At 38.9% G+C, this 21422-nt stretch overlaps 1 protein-coding gene across 1 annotated transcript in view; it reads left to right on the top strand.

The window, feature by feature from the left end:
- The window catches only part of Msn (moesin), a 76333-nt gene extending 65492 nt beyond the window's left edge, over positions 1–10841 (top strand). Inside the window, exons 7-13 of the mRNA XM_055605088.1 lie at positions 236–332; positions 2361–2524; positions 6179–6309; positions 6545–6705; positions 7689–7781; positions 8138–8362; positions 8820–10841. Of these exons, the coding sequence (XP_055461063.1) occupies positions 236–332; positions 2361–2524; positions 6179–6309; positions 6545–6705; positions 7689–7781; positions 8138–8362; positions 8820–8984 (1036 nt within the window). The 3' untranslated portion in view covers positions 8985–10841. The remainder of the gene's footprint in view (positions 1–235; positions 333–2360; positions 2525–6178; positions 6310–6544; positions 6706–7688; positions 7782–8137; positions 8363–8819) is intronic.
- The last annotated feature ends 10581 nt before the right edge of the window (positions 10842–21422 follow it).

Raw genomic sequence — 21422 nt, 5'->3', positions numbered from 1 at the left:
TTAAAGAGGAAACAGATGCTCTGGAATGTTCTTACAAGGTATTTGCTTCAACCCAAAGTGGAACAGAATACAGGGCAGTAAGTGATAACTTTAACTGAGTTGACAATAATCTCTATCTTTAAGGGAGAAGTTTGTGTTGGGGAAATAGAGAGATGGGTGGTGGTAACAGCAAGGCACTATGGCTATTTCCTTTTTGCATTGTCTTTGTCATGATGTTGTTGGACTGTTTCTACAGACTGACTCCTAAGATTGGCTTCCCTTGGAGTGAAATCAGGAATATTTCCTTCAATGATAAGAAATTTGTCATCAAGCCTATTGACAAAAAAGCTCCGGTGAGTGACTCCGTCTTGTAACTATGCATAGCAGGTGTTTTTTTTTTGTTGTTGTTGTTTGTTTGTTTGTTTTGTTTTGTTTGCCAAGTTTAGATAATGTTGAAAGCAAACATATCCTTGGATTTATCTGTCCATTTTCTGTTGTGTATAACATCTGCATACGAACAAGAAGCACAAATGGAAAGTAAAATGTAAGAGGAAGTTGATGGGGAGAAATGACCAGGTGATATTCTAAACTTGGTGTCACTTTATTACCAAACTGCCTCTGTGGGTGAGGCAAGCTTCAGGAAATCCTAAATTCTGCTACTTTGCCATTTCCTCACTTTCTTAATCCCTCAAAACATATTCTACATGTACTTGACTTATGTTTAATTGTCAGAAGCAATAGATCTATAAGTTCAAATCTAAAGGTGGCATTACAAATTTATCTTTTAAAACTTTTAATAAAGGAAGATTAAACATATATATATATTTCTATTTACATATATATTTCTTTACCCATACGGTTTTAAGACAAGCTCATTCTGGCCTTAACTCAAAGTGACCTTTCTGGCTTTTAGCTTCTGAGTGCTGGGATTATATGTATGTATTACCATATCCTCTACATTTTACCTTTTTATTATTATATTTAATTTATTATCTTACTTAGTGTGTAACAATAATAATTAAAGAAGAGATAATGAATTTGGGTGAGGCACAAAGAAGTTGGAATGGTCGATATACAGTGCTCATGTAGTACTTGTCATTAAAATAAAAAGCTGGCAAAAATTAAAGGCTTTTTAACAAATAACAATGAAGATAACTGATGTTTAGGGAATTTAGATATTTGTGTACTTACAGCCTGGTTTCTAGTAACTAGAACTTAGTTTTCAGAGATGGTTTAGATAGCCATGGTGTACCTGTTGACTAGATTATTAATTACCTTATAGACGAGACCCTTTGTGATTGACTAGTTAGGTCTGTAGGTAAATAGATATGATATTGTTTGCTTATCCAGTTGGCTGAGTCAATCACCTGAAAAAAATGAGTCCACCTTAAGCTTTGATAAGGCAGTAGTAGGAATAATTATCTCTTTAATGAGATGGTATACTTTTTATTCCCTGAGTTTCTCTCACCATAGTTTAATCCCGATGAGATGCTGTGACGTTCTGTTGGATCTGCTCATGTTACTGTATCCTGACACAGAAAACATAACTATTCCCTTTTTTTCTCTTCAGTAGTTTTGTTTCATTTGCTGATTGTTCTGAGAGCCTGTGTCTACTTTCTTTGGTGCTTTGAGCTTTTTCACACTTTCTGTAAAGATCTTCCTGCCACGTGGTTACTTCCCAACAAGTGGCTGACTTCAATACTGGCTCAACTCAAAGGTCATGGCCCTCTGAAGCACCGACCTGTGAATCAATAATAAACTTATTTTGAAAACTAAAGAAAAATACTGTAGCAGAAAAGGATATTTCTAGGAAATATTTTAGGGCGCCTTTTTTTTTAAGATTTTTCACTTTTTAATTTTCCGTATTTATTTTTTGTGGAGTGGGTATACATTCCATAATGCATGCGTGGTGGTCAGAGGATAGCTTGCTAAGAATTGTTTTTCTTTTGCTATGTTGTTTTTGAGAATGGTTAGGCTTGGGAGTTTAACTTCCTGAGGTATCTTGCTGTCTTTGGGGTGCTATTCATGATGAGAGTTGGAAAAACTTATGGTTTAGTGGAAAGAGCACTGATGTCAAAGATAAGAAACATGGCTTCTAGTTCTGAGTCTACCACTTCTCTGGTACCTGACCCTGGGAAAAATCATTTCCTTACTCTGGTAATTAGTATTCCCACTGGAATGCGAATTGATTGGATAACACAGTCTTTCTAGCACTTTTGGATTTAGGTTTACAGAAGCTAAGTCACTTTCACATTTTCATCAAAACTTTCTTTTTAATTTATTATTTTATTACTGGTATGCATGTGTATGAATATGTGTGCTCAAGGGCACGTGTAAGCTGTCTTCTATCCCTAAAAATTCAACCTCTGTTTTCCCTTCAGGACTTTGTGTTCTATGCTCCCCGGCTTCGGATTAACAAGAGGATCTTGGCCCTGTGCATGGGGAATCATGAGCTGTACATGCGTCGGCGTAAGCCTGACACCATTGAGGTGCAGCAGATGAAGGCACAGGCCCGGGAAGAGAAGCACCAGAAGCAGATGGAACGGTAGGTGCTGGAATTAGGACTACTGCTATGGTTAGGAAGCTTTTAAAGGTTCCTAGCCTGCTTAGGGTATGAAATCAGCCCAAGACTAGGGATTTGTGAACAGTGGAGGCAAGGACACCCCATTTATTCAGTCTTAGCACAGACAGTGTTGTTTCTTAGAAATAGGCATCAGAAAGTCCTGGATTTGGAAGTTACCAGAGAGAACCTGTCATAGTTTCCTGTTGTCTATGACTCTCATGCCATTACTATCCCATGTACATTATGGGTTGCTATGGGTTAACTGACAAGTAGAATGGAAGTAGCTGAAGAGTCTGTGCAAAATTGTACTGGATTAAGCACTAACAAGCAGAGCCTTCAGAATTTTCTCCCACAAAGTACTTTGTTCTTGTTATTCAGTATAATCTAAGGGTTGGCAGCAAGAAAGGTAGGAACTGAGATACTGATCTCAGACTTAACTGATCGGTATCTTAAGATCCCAGGATTTTATATATCCAAAGAAGATTGGCAAACAATAATATGAAAAAAATGATAATCATTACAGAAACACAGATGAAAATGAAAACCATAATTAGTTACCATTTTAGACTCATTATGCTGGTATAAGAAATCAAATTGAAATATAAGTACCAGTGATGTTCTGAAAAAGAAAATAGGACTCGTATATTGTTGATGAGAGTGTAAAGTGGTAGAAAACAGTTCCTTGAAAAGTTAAAAAAAAAACATAATTACTATATAATCTTGTTAATTCATTCCTAGGTAAGTATCTCTCAAAATTAAAAATGGATGTACAAAAAAAATGCATGTACATACATGTTCACAGCAGCATTATCCAAACACTTAAAAGGTAGAAAATAATCTAGTCTTTACCAAGAGATAAATAAATAAATTATAAGTATACATAATAGAATGTATCTTTAAAAAAAGATTTCTTTTAGTTGTGTGTAGAGGTTTGTGGTTGGTTGTATGGGTGGTGTATGCATGCATGTGTGCTTATGCATGGACATGCATGAATGATTGCATGAGTGCAGGTGTATGCAGAGAGGTCAGAAAAGGGCATTAGATATTAAAGGTGGCGGTGAGTCATTGGATATGGGTGCTAGGAACCAAACTCTTACGTTCTGTAAGACCAGCAATTACTCTTAACCACTGATATATATCTATATCTCCACCCCATAGAATGTATCTTAATCTAGTTTATATTGTTATAATAGATGACCTGTGGCTGAATACTTCATAAAAATAAGGAGAGTATTTTTTTTGCTTTTGGTCTTTGGAGGCTGGGAAGTCCAAGGATGGCCACATCTGCAAGAGCCCCATATTGCATTGTAATAATACAGCAGTGGACTATACAACAGTGTAATATAGCAGGTGCATCTTCAAGAATGGAGAGCAACAACTGAGAATTCAGAAGAGATGCTAGAGTTACTTGTGACAACCTACTCTCACAAGAAGAAAACTATCTGTGAAACTTTAAAAAAAAAAGATTTTTTTTATCTAGTATACAATGTTCTGTCTGTATGTACACCTGCACACCAGAAGAGGGCACCTGATCTCATAGATGGTTGTGAGCCACCCTGTGGTTGCTGGGATTTGAACTCAGGACCTTTGGAAGAGCAGCCAGTGCTCTTAACCTCTGAGCTATCTCTTTAGCTCCTCACCTTCTGACCTTCTGTAAAACTTAACTCACATCCATAACATCCTTTTGGAGAGTGGTTCCCCTAATAACCTCCTACTTACACCCATCTAATAAAAGTTTCACTGCCTCTCATTTCCTTTACATTAGGGACCAAACCTCTAAATCATGAATTTTTGTAGGAGACAAGCCATAGAAGAATAGTTTTTAGCCATCCATGCTACAATGTGATGTAACTCTAAAACATGATGCTTAGTGAAAAAGTGTGAAGTATGAAAAGTTACATATTTTATATTCTATTTATATGATGTAATCCCATATAGAAATATTTATAGAAATCAAATGTGAATTGGTGGCTGTCAGGGTCTGGGAGAAAGGAAAATGTGAAGAAACCGCTTAATGTGTATGGTGTTTTACTCTGCTGTGATGAACATATTTTATAACTAGAAAAAGGTTATATTTACCCACTATTGGAGGTGTACTAAGTGCCATTGAATTACTTTTGAAATGGTTGCAATTATATTATTTAAATTTATCATTTTTATAATCCTAGGTGATTCTTATGTACACTAAAGTTTGAGGAGTACTGCTTTAGTAGGATACTCTGTCAATTAAGAGTTCGAAATGTTAGAAAGTTTCTAAGGTAGGAGGCAGGAAATTACTTCACAACCTTAGAAACTAAGGTTAGCTTGGTGGCACAAAGATGTTGCAAGTTCAAGGCCAGTCAGGCTTAAATAGTGAGACCCTGCCTTAAGTAATGAAAATAAAACTAAAAATGACCATATACTTTTTATCACAGTGAACCTGGTTATAATACATACATACATACCGTATATACATACATGTGTGTATAATTATACATATATGTATATACATATATATGTACATACATACATGCAATACATATAAGGTTGACTTCTCCCCCCCAACACTGGGGTTTAGACTCAAAATCCTCTGAATGTCAGGAAAGTTCTCTCTCACTGAGCTATTTTGACAGTCTCATTTATTTTAAAAAAATTAAGATTTTGGGGAGTAGTTTACTGAACTAGATCATGCGCTGTAGGGCCTCACAGTCTAGTAACAAAGAGAATTAGGGAAATACATACATGTGTATGTTCACACTTTCTGAGTCACACCATCTTGAGGAACAAAAGCTGTATCATTCATTCCCTTAACTATTTTTTGAGCAGTAAAACAATGGTGAAAAATTTCTGTTGTGAAGTTGACTTTCTAGTAGAAGACAGATAAAATAAACAAATTGTTTAGCATATGCACTAGTGAAAAGTGTATGTCAAGCATTCTGAAAGGCCTCAGAGTGAAGACATCTAAGCTAACTGCTTAGAATGCTTCCTAGAGGGTGGAGAGATGGTTCAACGGTTAGGAACACTTGGTCCTCTTCAGAGAATCTAGGTTTGTTTCCCAGCACCCACATGGCAGTTTTCAGCCATCTGTAACTGTACTTCCGGGGGATGTGACATCTTCTGGACTCCATGGGCACTGCATGCATATTGTACGTTTACATACACATAGGAAATACACACATAATATAAAATTAATCAAGCCTTTAAAACAAAAGTAATGCTTCCTTCAGTAGGTAGTGAGGCTAGAAAAAGCAAATACTTATTCTAGATATGCAATAAAATCTGGGAAAAGGGAACCTAGAACAAGGGTTTAAGGCAGGCAAAGTTAGTCCTAGCCAATACTTGAAGCACAAAGCTAAAACTTACCTTGCTATAAGACAGAGTGCAAAAGTTAGTAAATAATTTTATTAGACGGAAGAGTGAGAACAAGAGCAATTCTATCTACTTGGTTACTGGCAGTACCAGCATTCCATTTAAAGCTCATGAATTCAGGGTAAATGGACTGAGCATAAAATACTATGTGGAACTATGGTGTGATGGCTAGATTATGGTGGAAAGTGGAATGTTTGGAGGCTGAGACCTAATAGACTTAGTTCATAGAACCTCTCGAGATTCCATGCAGCCTTGCTATCCTGTTACATCCCTCTTTCTGTTCGCTAGTGCTCTACTGGAAAATGAGAAGAAGAAGCGTGAGCTGGCTGAAAAAGAGAAGGAGAAGATTGAACGGGAGAAGGAAGAGCTGATGGAGAAGCTGAAGCAGATTGAGGAACAGACTAAGAAGGCTCAGCAAGGTGTGGCTTGGATTCACTGTGGAGATTGAGTTTCCCCATAACCTAACCCTAAAGTATACACCCTCTTCCCTGAGCTGCAGAACAAGACTACATAGTTTAGGTGTGGTAACAGAATACATAAAGAATTTGTCAAGAAAAGTTCTTAGAACCCATGCCTTCTGTGCCATGAAGTAGAAACTTCCCAGGCAGCAAGTTCATCTCTGAGCCCTTCACCAGTTTCCTCCTTTTCTAACAGAACTGGAAGAACAGACCCGCAGAGCCCTAGAACTTGAGCAGGAACGGAAACGTGCCCAGAGTGAGGCTGAAAAGCTGGCCAAGGAGCGTCAAGAAGCTGAAGAGGCCAAGGAGGCCCTGCTTCAGGCTTCTCGGGACCAGAAGAAGACCCAGGAACAGCTGGTAATGTTGGATACTGGGCTGGGCTTATGTGTGCATGTTTTTTGCTTGCTCCCCTACCGGTTTATAACTGTCTGCATAGTTGAGTCTTTCTAGTTTGTTTGTATCCCATAGGCCTCCAATAGTACATTCGAAAGCAACTTGGTATGGCCCACAGTCTTTCTTAGGCTTTGCGTTTCACTTATTTTCTTATATATAAATCTGAACCTGTAACCTTAGAAACGAAAAGGGGGAGTACCTATTGTGGGTTACTTTAGCTCCATCTCCTCTTTCCTTGCTTTCTTCTGCTTCTTTATTTTTTTAGTAGCTTTATGGAATTAAACCCCAAACAAAATGTGACCAGATAAGGAAATTGGGAATCATGGCGTCCAAAGGTCATAGCTATGTTTGATGAAGGTTTACAATCATTTCTTTCTCCATTGGAAAGCTTCCCTCTCTGAAATCATGTATAAAGCTAGGGATCTATGACTTGGAAGTTCAGAATATACTGCTTAATATAGTTCCTTCCCTTGTAATATTGGTGTGCTGGTACCTCCCAGGAAAAAAAAAAGGTGTCATGAGACATTTGCTCAAGGAACAAGGGTGTGCCTAAACTTTCCTACATTGTATAGATTCCCTATGATATTAGAATTTATTTGTTCTGGTAGCAGTCTTGGTGGAGCCCTAGGATAGTCGTGGAGGATTTGCTTCAAGCAGTGACTTTCAAGCTTTGCTGGAGCCCCACTGCATGCATATTTGGCAACATTAAGAGGGGAAAGAAGAGGACAGAGATGACCAATTGTCTGCTTTAAGGAGGCCTGTAGTCTAGGAGGGGAGCTGTAATTTATGAAGCACTAATGGATGGAATAACTTGGTTAAAAGTCACTAGTCAACAAGAAATGAAGCAGGCGGTTACCTATGAGTTCATCAGAGGAAATGAGGTTACAGGTATCTGGACCTTGAAAACCCAAAGGTCAAGCTCTCACAGGCTTCTAATATACCTATAGGCTTCAGAAATGGCAGAGCTGACAGCACGGATCTCTCAGTTGGAAATGGCTAGAAAGAAGAAGGAGAGTGAGGCTGTGGAATGGCAGCAAAAGGTAAGATACAGAATCCAGAGTAATGCATTGTGGGAAAAGAGTATTCTATATGTATATATTCCAGGATCTTACATTTCTTAGATTTAGACTCCCCTTTTTAGACACAAACTGTTTTTATAGGCACTATGAGAGAAACTGCTCAAAGCTTTCTCAGATACTTTAGAATCTCCAACTACCTATGGGAAGCAGATAAATCTTCCCTATTTTACATCTAAAAAAACCTCAAGATCAAGCCAATAAAACCATTTGTTCTAACTGACAGCTACCTCTTACTAGACACGTCTTTCTAGGAATGATTACGTTGCCATAAGATACCTGATCTGACTGCAAGTCTTTCTCTTTCTGTCACTGGCTAGGCCCAGATGGTCCAGGAAGACTTGGAGAAGACTCGTGCTGAGCTAAAGACTGCCATGAGTACACCTCATGTGGCAGAGCCTGCTGAGAATGAACAGGATGAACAGGATGAGAATGGGGCAGAGGCCAGTGCTGACCTGCGGGCTGATGCTATGGCCAAGGACCGTAGTGAGGAGGAACGTACTACTGAGGCTGAGAAGAATGAGCGTGTGCAGAAGCATCTTAAGGTATTCAGGCAGGGTCACCAGTCAAGGAGATTGTATAATGACTTTATAGCTCATGACCTTTCCTACAGCTAGGGTAAGCATGCTGTAGCCCTTGTCAGTCTGGAACTATAGGAACTTGAAGGGAAGACATTTTCTCCTACAGATCCCACCCTGGAGTACCTCATTTAGCTCTCTACTGCATCTTGTTATTCTCCCCTCTTAGAATCAGAAAATATCCAGCTAGCCAAATTACTGCTTGAATATTTGGAATATTATTCTCATCTATTCTTAAGAAATAGCCATCATTAATTTGTCCTATACTGTGGGTATGTGTGGTACATGTTTGTGTGTATGCATGTGCATATGGGTCATGTGGGTTGAAAAGAGGAAAAAATTAAAAAAAAAAGAATCTCATCAGGAAAGTGGAATTAAAATGAGAGGAAGTCATTGACCCCTGACTCATCTTGCATCCTCCCAGGCTCTTACTTCAGAGTTGGCCAATGCCCGAGATGAGTCCAAGAAGACTGCCAATGATATGATCCATGCTGAGAACATGCGGCTGGGACGAGACAAATACAAGACCTTGCGCCAGATCCGGCAGGGCAATACCAAACAGCGCATTGATGAATTTGAGTCCATGTAGTGGGCATTCAGCCTCTAGGGACCCCTCCTCTTCCTTCTTCTTTCTTGTCCCCACACTCCCATAGTTTTGCCTAACTAACACTGTGCTGGAGCCACTAACTAGAAAAGCCTTGGAGCCATGTCAAGCATTTAGTATAGCCATGGGACCAAATTTAACCCTTCAGTTTTCATATCTTTGGGCAAACAAATGGCCCACTGTGGTGCCAATGGAATCTCCTTTTCCTTCTTTGACACATTCAGCCTAGCATTCTAGAATAGACCATTTCCCCTGCTTACAGGCACATTCCTTTTGATTTGACAAGCACCTCCACACACACACACACACACATGCTGTTGTCATCTGGGACTGAAACGTGAAGTAGGTTAATGCTAGCTTTCATCCCTTGCCTTATTATTTCAAGTCCTGTGATTAGCAATGTTGGGGTATTATATGGTTTAGGGATAGAGGAAGGGCCTTGGCTATATCACTTTAGTATGTCAATTGACCTAGGATTTGACCCTTTGCAATGATCGGAGGGTAAAGACATGTTTAGTCATTCTTATTTCTTCTACCTCCTGTGTTGGGCCTATTATAACTCCAGTCCCACTGTGCCTTGTCCCTGTGTTTAGGGACTCAGTTTCTAATCAAGGAGGAATGAAAGTATGAAGGAAACAGTACATTCAGGAGATGGACTAATATCATAGAAAGACCCCTGCCCCAGTGCATCTTGGGAGCCTTTCTTCTATTGAGTGAGGTACCCTCATCTTAGTCTATGTTCTTGGTTCCTTCTTTAAATCTGTCTATGCTCTTTCCAGTCTCTAGATATCTTCCAGCTAGGACAGAGAGGTTGAGCACCCTCAAACCTAGACAGTTGCATCTAAACCTATTGCCACAAAGGAAGAAACATTTATGCCTGGCTTTAGTATTTTCCATGCCAGGAGTTCTAAACTACTTCCCTAGAGCTAATTGGCCCACTCTTCCTGCTTCATGGATACACAATATGTTGAGTAAGTGTACCCTTTGTTTCTCAGTCACCTGGTAATCCTTCATCTTACCCAGTCCAAAGTGGTGAGGTGGGCCCTGCTTCTGAAGAATCTCCAAACCAGGTCTATCACTAGTTGTGCTGTTGCTTGGAGCTACATCCAGAAATCTGCTGGGTATTCTAGCCTTGTTCCTTCACACGCCACTCCCCTTTGTATAAGCTGCTTTCTCTTTTTTGTCACATGTATGCTCTTTTAATATTTACCAGTATTATATATTCTAGTGATATCTAACAAGATTGATTTCTACCTTTTTTGCTAATGCACTATTAGAGACAGTCTTGGGGCAGGACTATTTCAGCTTCATTATTTTTACTATTCCCCCACCCCACATCTGGGAAGTATATACTGTATCAAAAATGATATTTTGCCAAAAACATTATGTAAGATTTCAGTATTAGTGATTTACTTGTCACTATAGGTCATACAGTCCATTTGAAACATACTTAGTATTTGGTTTTATTATTCCTGTTTGCCTTTTCTCCAGGGTTCAATACCAAAAGGCTGTGTTGTCCCTCCATGCAATACCTTTAGCCCAGAGCCTCCCTCAGCCCATGCCATTTCTACTTAACCCTGGGGACTCTTATATGCATTGCTGTGAATTATATTGACACTCGGTGAGCTGCCCTATGTTTGCTAAATTCAAACCTGGAATTGTGGGGGCAAGCTAGCTGCATTAAGGGCAATAACCCATCTCTACAGAGGCTGAGGAGAAGGTTAGAATTTATATTCAGTTTTTTTTTGTGTGTGTATTTTTGTTTTTTAAATAATTGTTTTGGAGGGGTTTGTGCTCAATCTTTGTTCTATTTCAGTGCCAATAAAATTTAGGAAGACTTCAGTGTGACTCAGTCTTTCTGAATATTTCATTGTAATTTCTAGTCAAGAGGCTACATGTCTTCCGTTTCATTTTACCTTGACTTAAGATCTAGTGGAAGGAGGAATATAATTATCTTCATTTTACTAGGAAGGAATGACTTTAAGCACTACCAAAACAAGAGGAATCAGATTAAGTCCTGAGGTTACAGGTGTGATATAGCCGACAGGTCTATTCCTTTTTTGGTGCTTCATGCCGTGTTTTCTGGTGTGGGTTGTAGAGATCGTTCAGCGGTTAAAGCAGTAGTTTCTGACCTGTGTGTCATGGCCTGTTTGGCAAACTCCTATTTCTAATGAGCATTACCTAGAACAGCAGTTCTCAACCTGTATGTCATGACCACTATGGGTGTACAATGACCCTTTCAAGGGGGTCACCTATGACCATCAGAAAACACAGACATTTACATTTTGATTCATAATAGTAGCAAAATTACAGTTATGAAGTAGCAATGAAATAATTATATGATTGGGGGTCACCACAACATTGCAGCATCAGGAAGTTGAGAGCTGTATTAAAGGCTATAGCTCACAAATCAGTTTTTGGATGTGGTACAGGATTTGCATTAATTAATCAGTTGATACTCTTAGACTTCCCTGGTGTTGGAGTTTAGAGGCCATGTAACACCCATTGACCTTAACTTGTAGCTCCTCTTGCTTTTGCCTCCTCAGTGCTGAGATTATCGGGATGTGCCATCAAGCACAGTAAGGCTGCTTATCTCTGGCATATGTCTGAGAGGGTCAGCTCCTTTTGTGCCTCCTTGTCTGGAACACTTCTGACTCATTCTGTTTCCTACAACCCTTCCTTTACTGCACTGCCGATAAAAGACAGGGAAACTATCTTAGGTCTTGTTACAGAAGGCCGTGGAGGATACTGTGTGAAATGATAGCTGATAGTATATGTAGTACTTTGAAGTTTATAAAGCATGTAAATTCATAGCTTAACTATGGTTATCTTCATTTTGCAGATGAGGAAATTGAGATCCACATAACAACTTTCTAGACTTTCTTGGATCTGACTTTCCACTTATTCCCTTCTTGGGAAGTAAAAATTTGGAAGGAAAACAAATCACATATACACATAAATTCTCACAACAATCCTTTGGCAACTTGTCTGCTAAATATAATCCTTTAGAGATTAATTTTCAAACGTTAGAAAAATTTTGGCTTTTGAGACAAAGTACTAGCTACATATGGAGTTTGAGGCCAGCATGGGCTACTTGATGGTGTCTTAAAATATAAAATGAACAAACAAAAATAAATCTCCAAACAAAAAGGAAGCAGGTCCAGTGGCACAGGCTTGTAGTCCTAGCTGCTCAAGAGACATGAACAGAAAGATCACACACTCTCGGTATTCCAGGGCTACAGAATGAGTTCTAGGAAATACTGGACCATCTTTTGTTTGTTTTTCAAGACAGTGTTTCTCTGTGTAGCCCTGTCTGTCCTGGAACTCACTCTGTAGACCAAGCTGGCCTTGAACTCAGAGATCCACCTGCCCCTGATTCCCAAGTGCTGGAGTTAAAGGGAAACTATTTGAGGAAGAAACAAAGCAGTGAAGGGTGTCAAGGAGTACAGGAGGAGAGGAATGGATGAAAACAAAGTATATTGATGAATAAAGATACTAAAAATAAGTCAGTTTCTTTGTAAGCTCACCAAAAAGTGCTACTAAGGAAAAGGAAAGGGTGAGAAGAGGCTAAAGATGTAGTGCAGTAGTAGAATTAGAATGTTTGTATAGAATGAACTAGTCCTTAGTTTCAACCTTTAGGGCTCAAGAAACACTATAAACCAAAACACAAGATGCATGTGTTTAGATCTTGGGTTTTGAGCTAGATCAGAGATGATGCTGTCATATCCAGACCTTGTAGTGTCCTTAAAAGATCCCTTAAAAGATGGAGAGGTTGGATATCCAGTTAAACCAGCATCATTTGTTGAAGATGCTGTCTTTTTTCCATTGTATGGTTTGGGCTTCTTTGTCAAAAATCAGGTGTCCATAAGTGTGTGGGTTTATTTCTTAGTCTTCTATTCGATTCCATTGATCCTCCTTTCTGTTTTTATGCCAGTACCATGCAGTTTTTATTACTGTTACTCTGTAGTACAGCTTGAGATCAGAGATGGAGATACTTCCAGGCGATCTGTTGTTGTACAGGATTATTTTAATTCAATATGAAATTAAGAATTGTTCTTTAAAGGTCTATAAAGAATTGTGTTGGTATTTTGATGAGAATTGCATTGAATCTGTAGATTGCTTTTGGTAGAATGGTCATTTTCATTTTGTTAATCCTATCCAAGATCATGGGAGATCTTTACATCTTCTAATATCTTGGATGTCTACATGTAGAAAAATGCAAATATATCCATATTTATCACCCTGCACAAAAGTAAATTCTAAGTGGATAAAAGATCTCAGCATAAAACCAGACACACTAAACCTCTTAGAAAAAAAGTGGTGAAGAACCTTGAACTCATTGGCACAGGAGACAATGTTCTGCACAGAACACCAACAGCACAGGCTCTAAGATCAACAGTCAATAAAGGGATCTCATGAAAATGAAAAGCTTCTATAAAGCAGAACAAAACGACAGCCTACAGATTGGGAAAGGATCTTCACCAACCCTATACCTGACAGAGGGCTAATATCCAGAAAATATAAAGAACTCAAGAAGTTAAACACCAACAAATAAAGTAATCCAATTAAAAATGGGGTACAGACACCTAAAGAAGCTAATCAAGGAGGATGACTCTGGGTAAGATGCTCAATTCTCATTCAGAAAAGCAAAGAGGATAAACATCAGAAGAGGGGGAAACGGGGAACAGGACAGGAGCCTAGCATAGAGGGCCTCTGAAAGACTATACCCTGCAGAGTATCAAAGCAGATGCTGAGACACATAGCAAAACTTTGGGCAGAGTGCAGGGAATCTTTTTTTTTTTTTTAATTAGAAATGGAAGTAATTTAATATTATGCAGAAAGATACAGAACTTTCATTTTTATGTGAAAATTAGAAATTAATGTAAACTTCTAAAATGTAGTTTTTAAACATTTCTTAGCTTTGGTTAATGAGACCATTGATATTTATTTTATTTCCTTATTCTTTTTCTGCTTTTAATTTTAAATTATCAAATGATCATATGTAATTTGAACTAACTTCTTTTTTTTCTTCTTTTTTTTTAAGTTTTATCTTTCTCATTAGTTACATTTTGTTAATTCTGTATCCCAGCTGTATCCCTCCTTCCTGCCCCAGTCCCACCACCCTCCCTCCCTCATCTCCTCCCTGCCCCTTTCCAAGTCCACTGATAGGGGAGGACCTCCTCCCCTTTCATATGACTCCGTTTTGTCAGGTATTTTCAGGACTGGCTGCAAAGTCCTCCTCTGTGGTCTAACAGTACTGCTCCTCCCTTGGGAGGTGGGGATGTCAAAGAGCCAGTCATTGAGTTCCTGTTAGAAATAGTCCCTGTTCCCCTTACTATGGGAAACCAATTGATTACTGAGCTATCACGGGTCACATCCGAGCAGAGGTTCTAGGTTTTATCCTCTTATGGTCTTTGGTTGAGTGTCCATCTCAGAAAAGACCCTGTGCCCAGATATGTTTGGTGAGTGCAGGGAATCTTATGAAAGAAAGGGGAGATAGAACGAACTGGAGGGGACAGGAGCTCCACAAGAGAGCAACAGAACCAAAAATCTGGACAAGGGTGTTTTCTGAAACTGATACTTCAACCATAGATCATTCATGGAGATAACCTAGAACCCCTGCACAGATGTAACCCGAGGCTAGTGGGTTCCCTAGTAATGTGAACAGGGACTGTCTCTGACATAAACTGATTGGACTGCTCTTTGATCACCTCCCTTTTGGGGAGGGGGAGGGTTGCAGCCTTACCAGGCCACTCCTGATGAGACCTGATAAATTAGGATCAGATGGAAGGGGAGGAGGAACTCCTCTATCAATGAACTGAGGGAGGGGCATGGATGGTGAAGAGGGAGGGAGGGTGAGATTGGGAGGAAAAGAGGGAGGGAGAGATAGGTGAGATACAAAAAGGAAATTGTAATTAAAAATGAAAAAAAATGGGTACAGAGCTAAGCAGAATTCTTAATAGAGGAATATTGGATGGCAGAGAAACACTTAAAGCAATGTTCAACATCCTTATTCATCAGGGAAATGCAAATCAAAACGACCCTCAGATTTCACCTTAACACCCATCAGAATGACTAAGATCAAAACTCAAGTGACAACACATGCTAGAGAGAATGTGGAGAAAGGGGAACCCTCTTCCATTGCTGATTGGAATGTAAACTTGTATAACTACTTTGGAAATCAATCTGGCATTTTCTCAGACAATTAGGAATAATATTTCCTGAAGCTCCAAAAGATATCCAAAAGATGGTCAAGTATACAACACGGACATTTGCTAATCCATGTTCATAGCAGCTCCATAATAGCCAGAACCTGGAAACAACCCAGATGTCCCTCAACGGAGGAGTTGATACAGAAAATTTGGTACATTTACACAATGGAATACTACTCAGCAATTAAAAACGAAGTCATGAAATTTGCAGGCAAATGGTGGGAACTAGAATAGATCACCCTGAGTGAGCTATCCCAGCAGAAAGACACACATGGTATATACTCACTTATAAGTGGATATTAGACGTATAATACAGGATAAACATATTAAAATCTCTACACCTAAAGAAACTAAGCAAGGAGAACCCTGGGGAAGATGATCAATCCTCACTCAGAAAGGCAAATGGGGTGGACATGGGAAGAGGGAGAAAACGGAACAGTACAGAAGCTTACCACAGAGGGCCTCTCAAAGACTTTAACCAGCAGGTATCAAAGCAGATGCTGAGACTCATAGCCAAACTTTGGGCAGAGTGCAGGGAATCTTATGAAAGAAGAGGGAGATAGAAAGAACTGGAGGGGACAAGGAGAACAACAGAACCAAAAAAATCTGGGCACAGGGGTCTTTTCTGAGACTGATACTCCAACCAAGGACCATGCATGGAGGTAACCTAGAACCCCTGCACAGATGTAGCCCATAGCAGCTCAGTCTCCAATTGGGCTCCCTAGTAAAGGGAACAGGGGCTGTCTCTGACATGAACTCAGTGGCTGGGTCTTTGATCACCTTCCCCTGATGGAGGGTGCAGCCTTGCACAGACCACAGAGGAAGACAATCAGACAGTCCTGATGATTCCTGATAGGCTAGGGTCAGAGAGAAAGGGAGGAGGACCTTCCCTATCAATGGACTTGGGGAGGGACATAGGAGGAGATGAGTTAAGGAGGGTGGGATTGGGAAGGGATGAGAGAAGGAGCTACAGCAGGAATACAAAGTGAATAAACTGTAATTTAGAAAAAAATAATTTTTAAAAAAAGATGGAGCGGGTGATTTAAAGAAATTAAAGATGCTATGCTGCTATCTTTGAAGATGGAATAGGAACCAAGGAATTTCGGTGAGCCCTACAAACTGGGCCCCCAAAGTAGATAATACAATACATTCAGATTTTATTTTGTTTCTTTTTTTGGCTCATTTGTTTTAGACAGGCTTTCTAACTATAGCCCAGATTATCTTGGAACTTATTTTGTAGACCAGACTAGCCTCAAATTTGTGGCAATCCTTCTGCCCCGACCTCCCAAGTACAGTTATTATGGATGTGAGGGATCTTACCAGGCTTATGTTTGTGTTATTTCAAGTTACTATTTCATATTTTACACTTTAAAAAGTTCTCAATTCTAGGAATGACAGTCCTGCAGAAATAAAGACTAGGTTAATTTCCAGTTGTTAAGGAGCAAAGTAGAAAAGGCGACGAAGAGGCTACAGTTCTGTAATAAGAGCACTGAAGGAGGTAAGCAGCGTGGGTTACACAGTTTCTGCCTCGTCTGAGACTTTTTCTGAAATAAAGAACAGAAATGAATTGTCTCAGTGGTTAAGAGCACTGTCTGCTCTTCCAAAAGACCCAGGTTCATTTCCGAGCACACACATGGTAGCTCACAACTGTCTTTAAATTCAGTAACAGGCAGTCTGACACCCTCACACCAATGCACGTAAAATAATAAAGTTAATTAAAAAATTGAAAGAAAAGGAACAGGGTAGAAAGTGTGCGGAGTAGAGCTTATGGGAGAAGTGAGTGTGGCTATAAGACTAACACCTTCTGTATGTTGTGTTTTATATCATAACTGTCTCAATGTGGTTGTCTAGGCAGTGATTCACGATAACTTATAAGATGCCACCAACAGATGGATCTGAGTAAAGCATCTGTGTCGTTACTGTTTTTATCACTTTTTTTTTAAAGATAAATTGACTTTATGTATATGAATGTTTTGCCTGCATTTGTATTGGTGCACCATGTTCACAGCTGCTGCCCTCAGAGAGTGGAGATGAGTACCAGACTGCGTGAAACGAAGTCACAGGAGGTTGTGAGCTTGCAGGGCCTGAAACCTGAGCCTGGGCCCTCTGCAAGAGCAAGTGCTCCTAACCTGCCGAGCCCCTCCCAGCCCCTCTTTATTATTTCTTACAACTGCATCTGAGTATTGGATGTGACTTAATTGTCCTTTTTAATGGGTGGGAAAGGGAAAGGGTAGCAGGAGGGTGAAAATGAGTAAAATCTAACTACATATATGAAAATGTTATACTGAAACTTGTTATTTAGTACACTGTCGATGAACAATGACTGCTTGTATCTGCCAAATGATGTGACGACATTATATACCATAATGTCTATCTGGAAGCATCTCAAACTTGAATTAAGAGAATAAACAAAATTCCACCATATTCATACAATAATATATTACTCAGAAATATAAGTAAATTAACTACTGAAACATAGATGAACTCATTCATAAATGTTATGTGAAACAAAGAAACCATAAAAGAGACTATGGTATGCTCTTCTGCTTTAAAAATCAAATCATATTTTAAAAGTACAACATATAAAAATTATATTAGTGATAGAGTCCCAGTAATCCAGGTAAAACCCTGCAGCAGTATTAGAGCATTTGACTCCTTTGCATTTACTGTCAGAAGACAAATCCAGCATAGTTTATAAACACAGACCAGAAATCCAACATTCAATACAATCCCAACAGTGAGTCATTTCATGCAAAAATAGGTCAGGACTCTAAGTCAGCAGGCTGCTCTCTTGCTGAGTCTAATTAAAATTTTTGAAGCACGAAGTGTAGTTAATGCTTGAAGTTTTAATTTCAACAAGAAATTCTGAAAATGCCTCAGCATCCCCAAGTGAAGGAAGGAAGCCAGCCTCATTTTCTCTGTCTAAAGGAAACGGAGCTTGTTCCAAGCAGAGAGCAAGCAAGCTGTGCCTAAGAGAGAATGCTGGTATCTCTCCTTTGAAAGTGCCATCTGGAAGATGGGGAAGTGGGAGCTGTGATGGCATACCTCCATCTGTGCTTATGTCCATAAGCACAATTTAATCAACTGTCAATGACTTGATACTCAGATTTTGAATGGTAAAATGGGAATGCAGGAGTAACAGAGAAAGAAATGTCACTCATAAACTTCAGGAACTGCAACATGAGATTCCATTGAGATTTAGAATGAAAAATGGCCACATTAAATAAAATGGGTGGGTGGGGATCCCACGTCTGTTTTTTATGCGTAAACAATCAAAGCATGGGGTACCACAAAGGCTGAGTTAACTGACATGGCCAGGATTTAAAAACTCTTGCATCTGGATGCCTGACTCAACCAAAGCAATTATGTGAGGAACTTGAAATATATATCACCTGAAGTCCGTGAAATCCACATGCATAGAAAACCTTAAGTCATTTCAAGGGGAAGCCTAATTTTAAAGATTCCTTCATCTCTAGAGCATATTCTTGTGTAAATATTTCATTTCCAGTTCATGCATGCTGTCTTGAATACGATTATCAGAAAAATCTGTCATCTTCACAGCCTGAAGGCAAGGCTCAGGGATACTGGCCTGAGCCATGCCCATTGCTACTCTGTACTTTTCCTGGGAGGAAGCAGATCCTTCCCTCATGATACCAGTTTGGGGAGCACTTAGCCATATGCTTACAATGCCCTGCGTCCATGACCACCAATTACAGAAGACCACCCACTAATCTTTAGCCCTCAATATTTTTTCACCAGCACTTGAAGAGTCTGCAATGCTGGAAACCTCGCTGCCTGCTACGAGAGAGAGAATGCTTCTCAGTAGCTGCCATTCCATTATAATTCTATTTATATGACCCTCTAGAGAAGGTGTGGTTTGCTGGAGCTAGGTTGGAGACATTGACTGGAAAGGAACATTAAGGAACAAATCTTATTCTGGGTCATTGTATGTTATAGGCATAAGTAAAACGTCATGTTGAACGCAAATAAATCTTTTAAAAGACGAGGTCTTTCACTGAAAAAGTTGGAAAATATTCAGAACCTTATTTTTCAGAGTATGTTATAATTGTTTGGTGCATTTAAAATAGATTGATGGGTGTGGAGTGTTACAGGTTCAGGGTCTACTTGGACTATAAAACAAAACACTGTTGTGGAACCACTGTTGTAGAGTCTAGAATAAAGCTTGTATAGGTAGAGGGAGATCTATGATCGCAAAACTGCCAGCCAGAGATCCACTTAGAAGCTGTTTCATGACTATTTTCTGGGTCTTAAAGGCCTGTGTCAGGTCTTCCCTATGGATTTCATAGGTTAATGTCACCCTAACTTTGTAATTACTGCTGCTTTATCAAACTTAGTCGTAATGTCTGTAAATTATACCTCCCATCCTACTTGCTTTCACTTGAGATGGCCATATGGTCACATCCTTTTATTCCATCCTGAAATCAGGAAGAATCACTTCCCTGCATTTGAGGTAGTGGTAGTGAAAAGTTCTTGTCCTTCTTATGGTACCCTGATGTGCACATCATGACTCCAGGTCTCTTTTTACTGAATTGTTATAGTTTGTCTACCAAAATAAATGTTGAATATATTCCAGAGAGATTAAATCCTTGATCCAGGTGTGTTTGGGCATCCCTTTAATATCAGCACTGGAGAGACCTAAGCAGGTGAATTTAGGTGTACTTCCAGGCCAGTCAGGGCTACATAGTGAAACCCTGCCTTAAAAAAAAAAAATCACATATTATTTTTTCTTAATGTAGAATGGTGTCACCACTTTAGAAAAAGTTTGACAGTAAAATGTAGCATAGTGGTAGAAAACTTCCAAGCATGCATAAGAACCTTAATTTTATCCTTAAGAACCTTCAAAAGTTAAGTGTAGTTACCATGTGGCCTTGCAGCTCCATAGTTATATATCCAAGAGAAGTGAAAATATATGTCAATAATAAAACTTACACACTAGCATGCTTGCCTATCAGGTACAAAGATCTGGGTTCAATTCCTAGCACCACTAAAACTTATACACAAATATTAATAATATTATAACCAAAGTGGACAAATATGAAATATTTATCAATTGGATAAGTACAGGAAATTTGATGGAGACATTTCCTTAATCGAGGCTTCTCTTTCTAGAGAACTCTAGTTTGTGTTGGGTTGAAAGGATCATGCCGGGGCACCATTTCACTCAATTCAGCTCTTATCAAGAAAACTGAATTAAAATGCAGGCATTAATGTAAGGAAAAGTAATCCCTAGACATTGCTAGTGGGAGTGCAAACTAGTATATCTATGATGGAAGTCAGTATAGAGTTTTCTTAAAATATTAAAAATAAAACTACCATATAGCTCAGCTGTATAACCTCTGAAGAGTATGTCCTCAGAACCCCATTTACTACCACAGAGAGATAATCACATCCATATATAAAATGCAGTTGTATTCAAATATAAAGAAAATGGAAATTACAAAAATTTCAGGATAATAGATGGGCCAGGAAAGTGCTGTATTAAGCAAGGTAACCCAGACACAGACAAAAAATTACAATCTCTTTGATATAAAGACCATGCATGTGTGTGTTTGTATAATATTTCTATAAATGTTTATAAATGTTGGTAAAGCCTAAAAAACTATAAAGGAGAGCAAAAGAGAATGGAAAGATGTGCAGAGAAGTGGAGATGGGTAAAAGATCACAGTTGACATGAAAACCGAAGAGAGACTGCAGATGGGAGAATATAAGGGGAAGACAGAGGGTTGGAGATTATGAGGCTGAAGAAGAATCAACTAGGAAAAAATTTTGTTTGAAAATTCTATAATGAAGCCTAATATTTTGTACTAAATTAAAAATAAAAGTAAATATGAAGTGTTTCCTGTTAAAAGAATGTCACTCTTGCAGCAACTTGAGTCTGTACATGGAAAAAAAGACTACTAATTATGTAATAAGTGACAGTACAAATACATAGTTTCTGTTCTTATTTTTTACTCGTGTGTGTCTGTGCTTCTCTTTATAACTCTCTATCTATCTATCTATCTATCTATCTATCTATCTATCTATCTATCCATCTACCTATCTATCTAATCACAGGAACCAGCCTAAAAGATTTAGGTGTAGAAAGGACTTTTAGCAGAAGATGGGGATTATTGCCAACAATTGACAAGTGGGAACTCATAAAACTATAAAGTTTCTGTACAGTTAGGTAAACAATCAATCCCTTGAAGAG

Source organism: Psammomys obesus, unplaced genomic scaffold (assembly GCF_907164565.1).
Source record: "Psammomys obesus unplaced genomic scaffold, mPsaObe1.curated_primary_1811, whole genome shotgun sequence".
In the NCBI taxonomy this organism is placed as follows: domain Eukaryota; kingdom Metazoa; phylum Chordata; class Mammalia; order Rodentia; family Muridae; genus Psammomys; species Psammomys obesus.
This window is presented reverse-complemented; position numbering and strand designations above follow the sequence as displayed.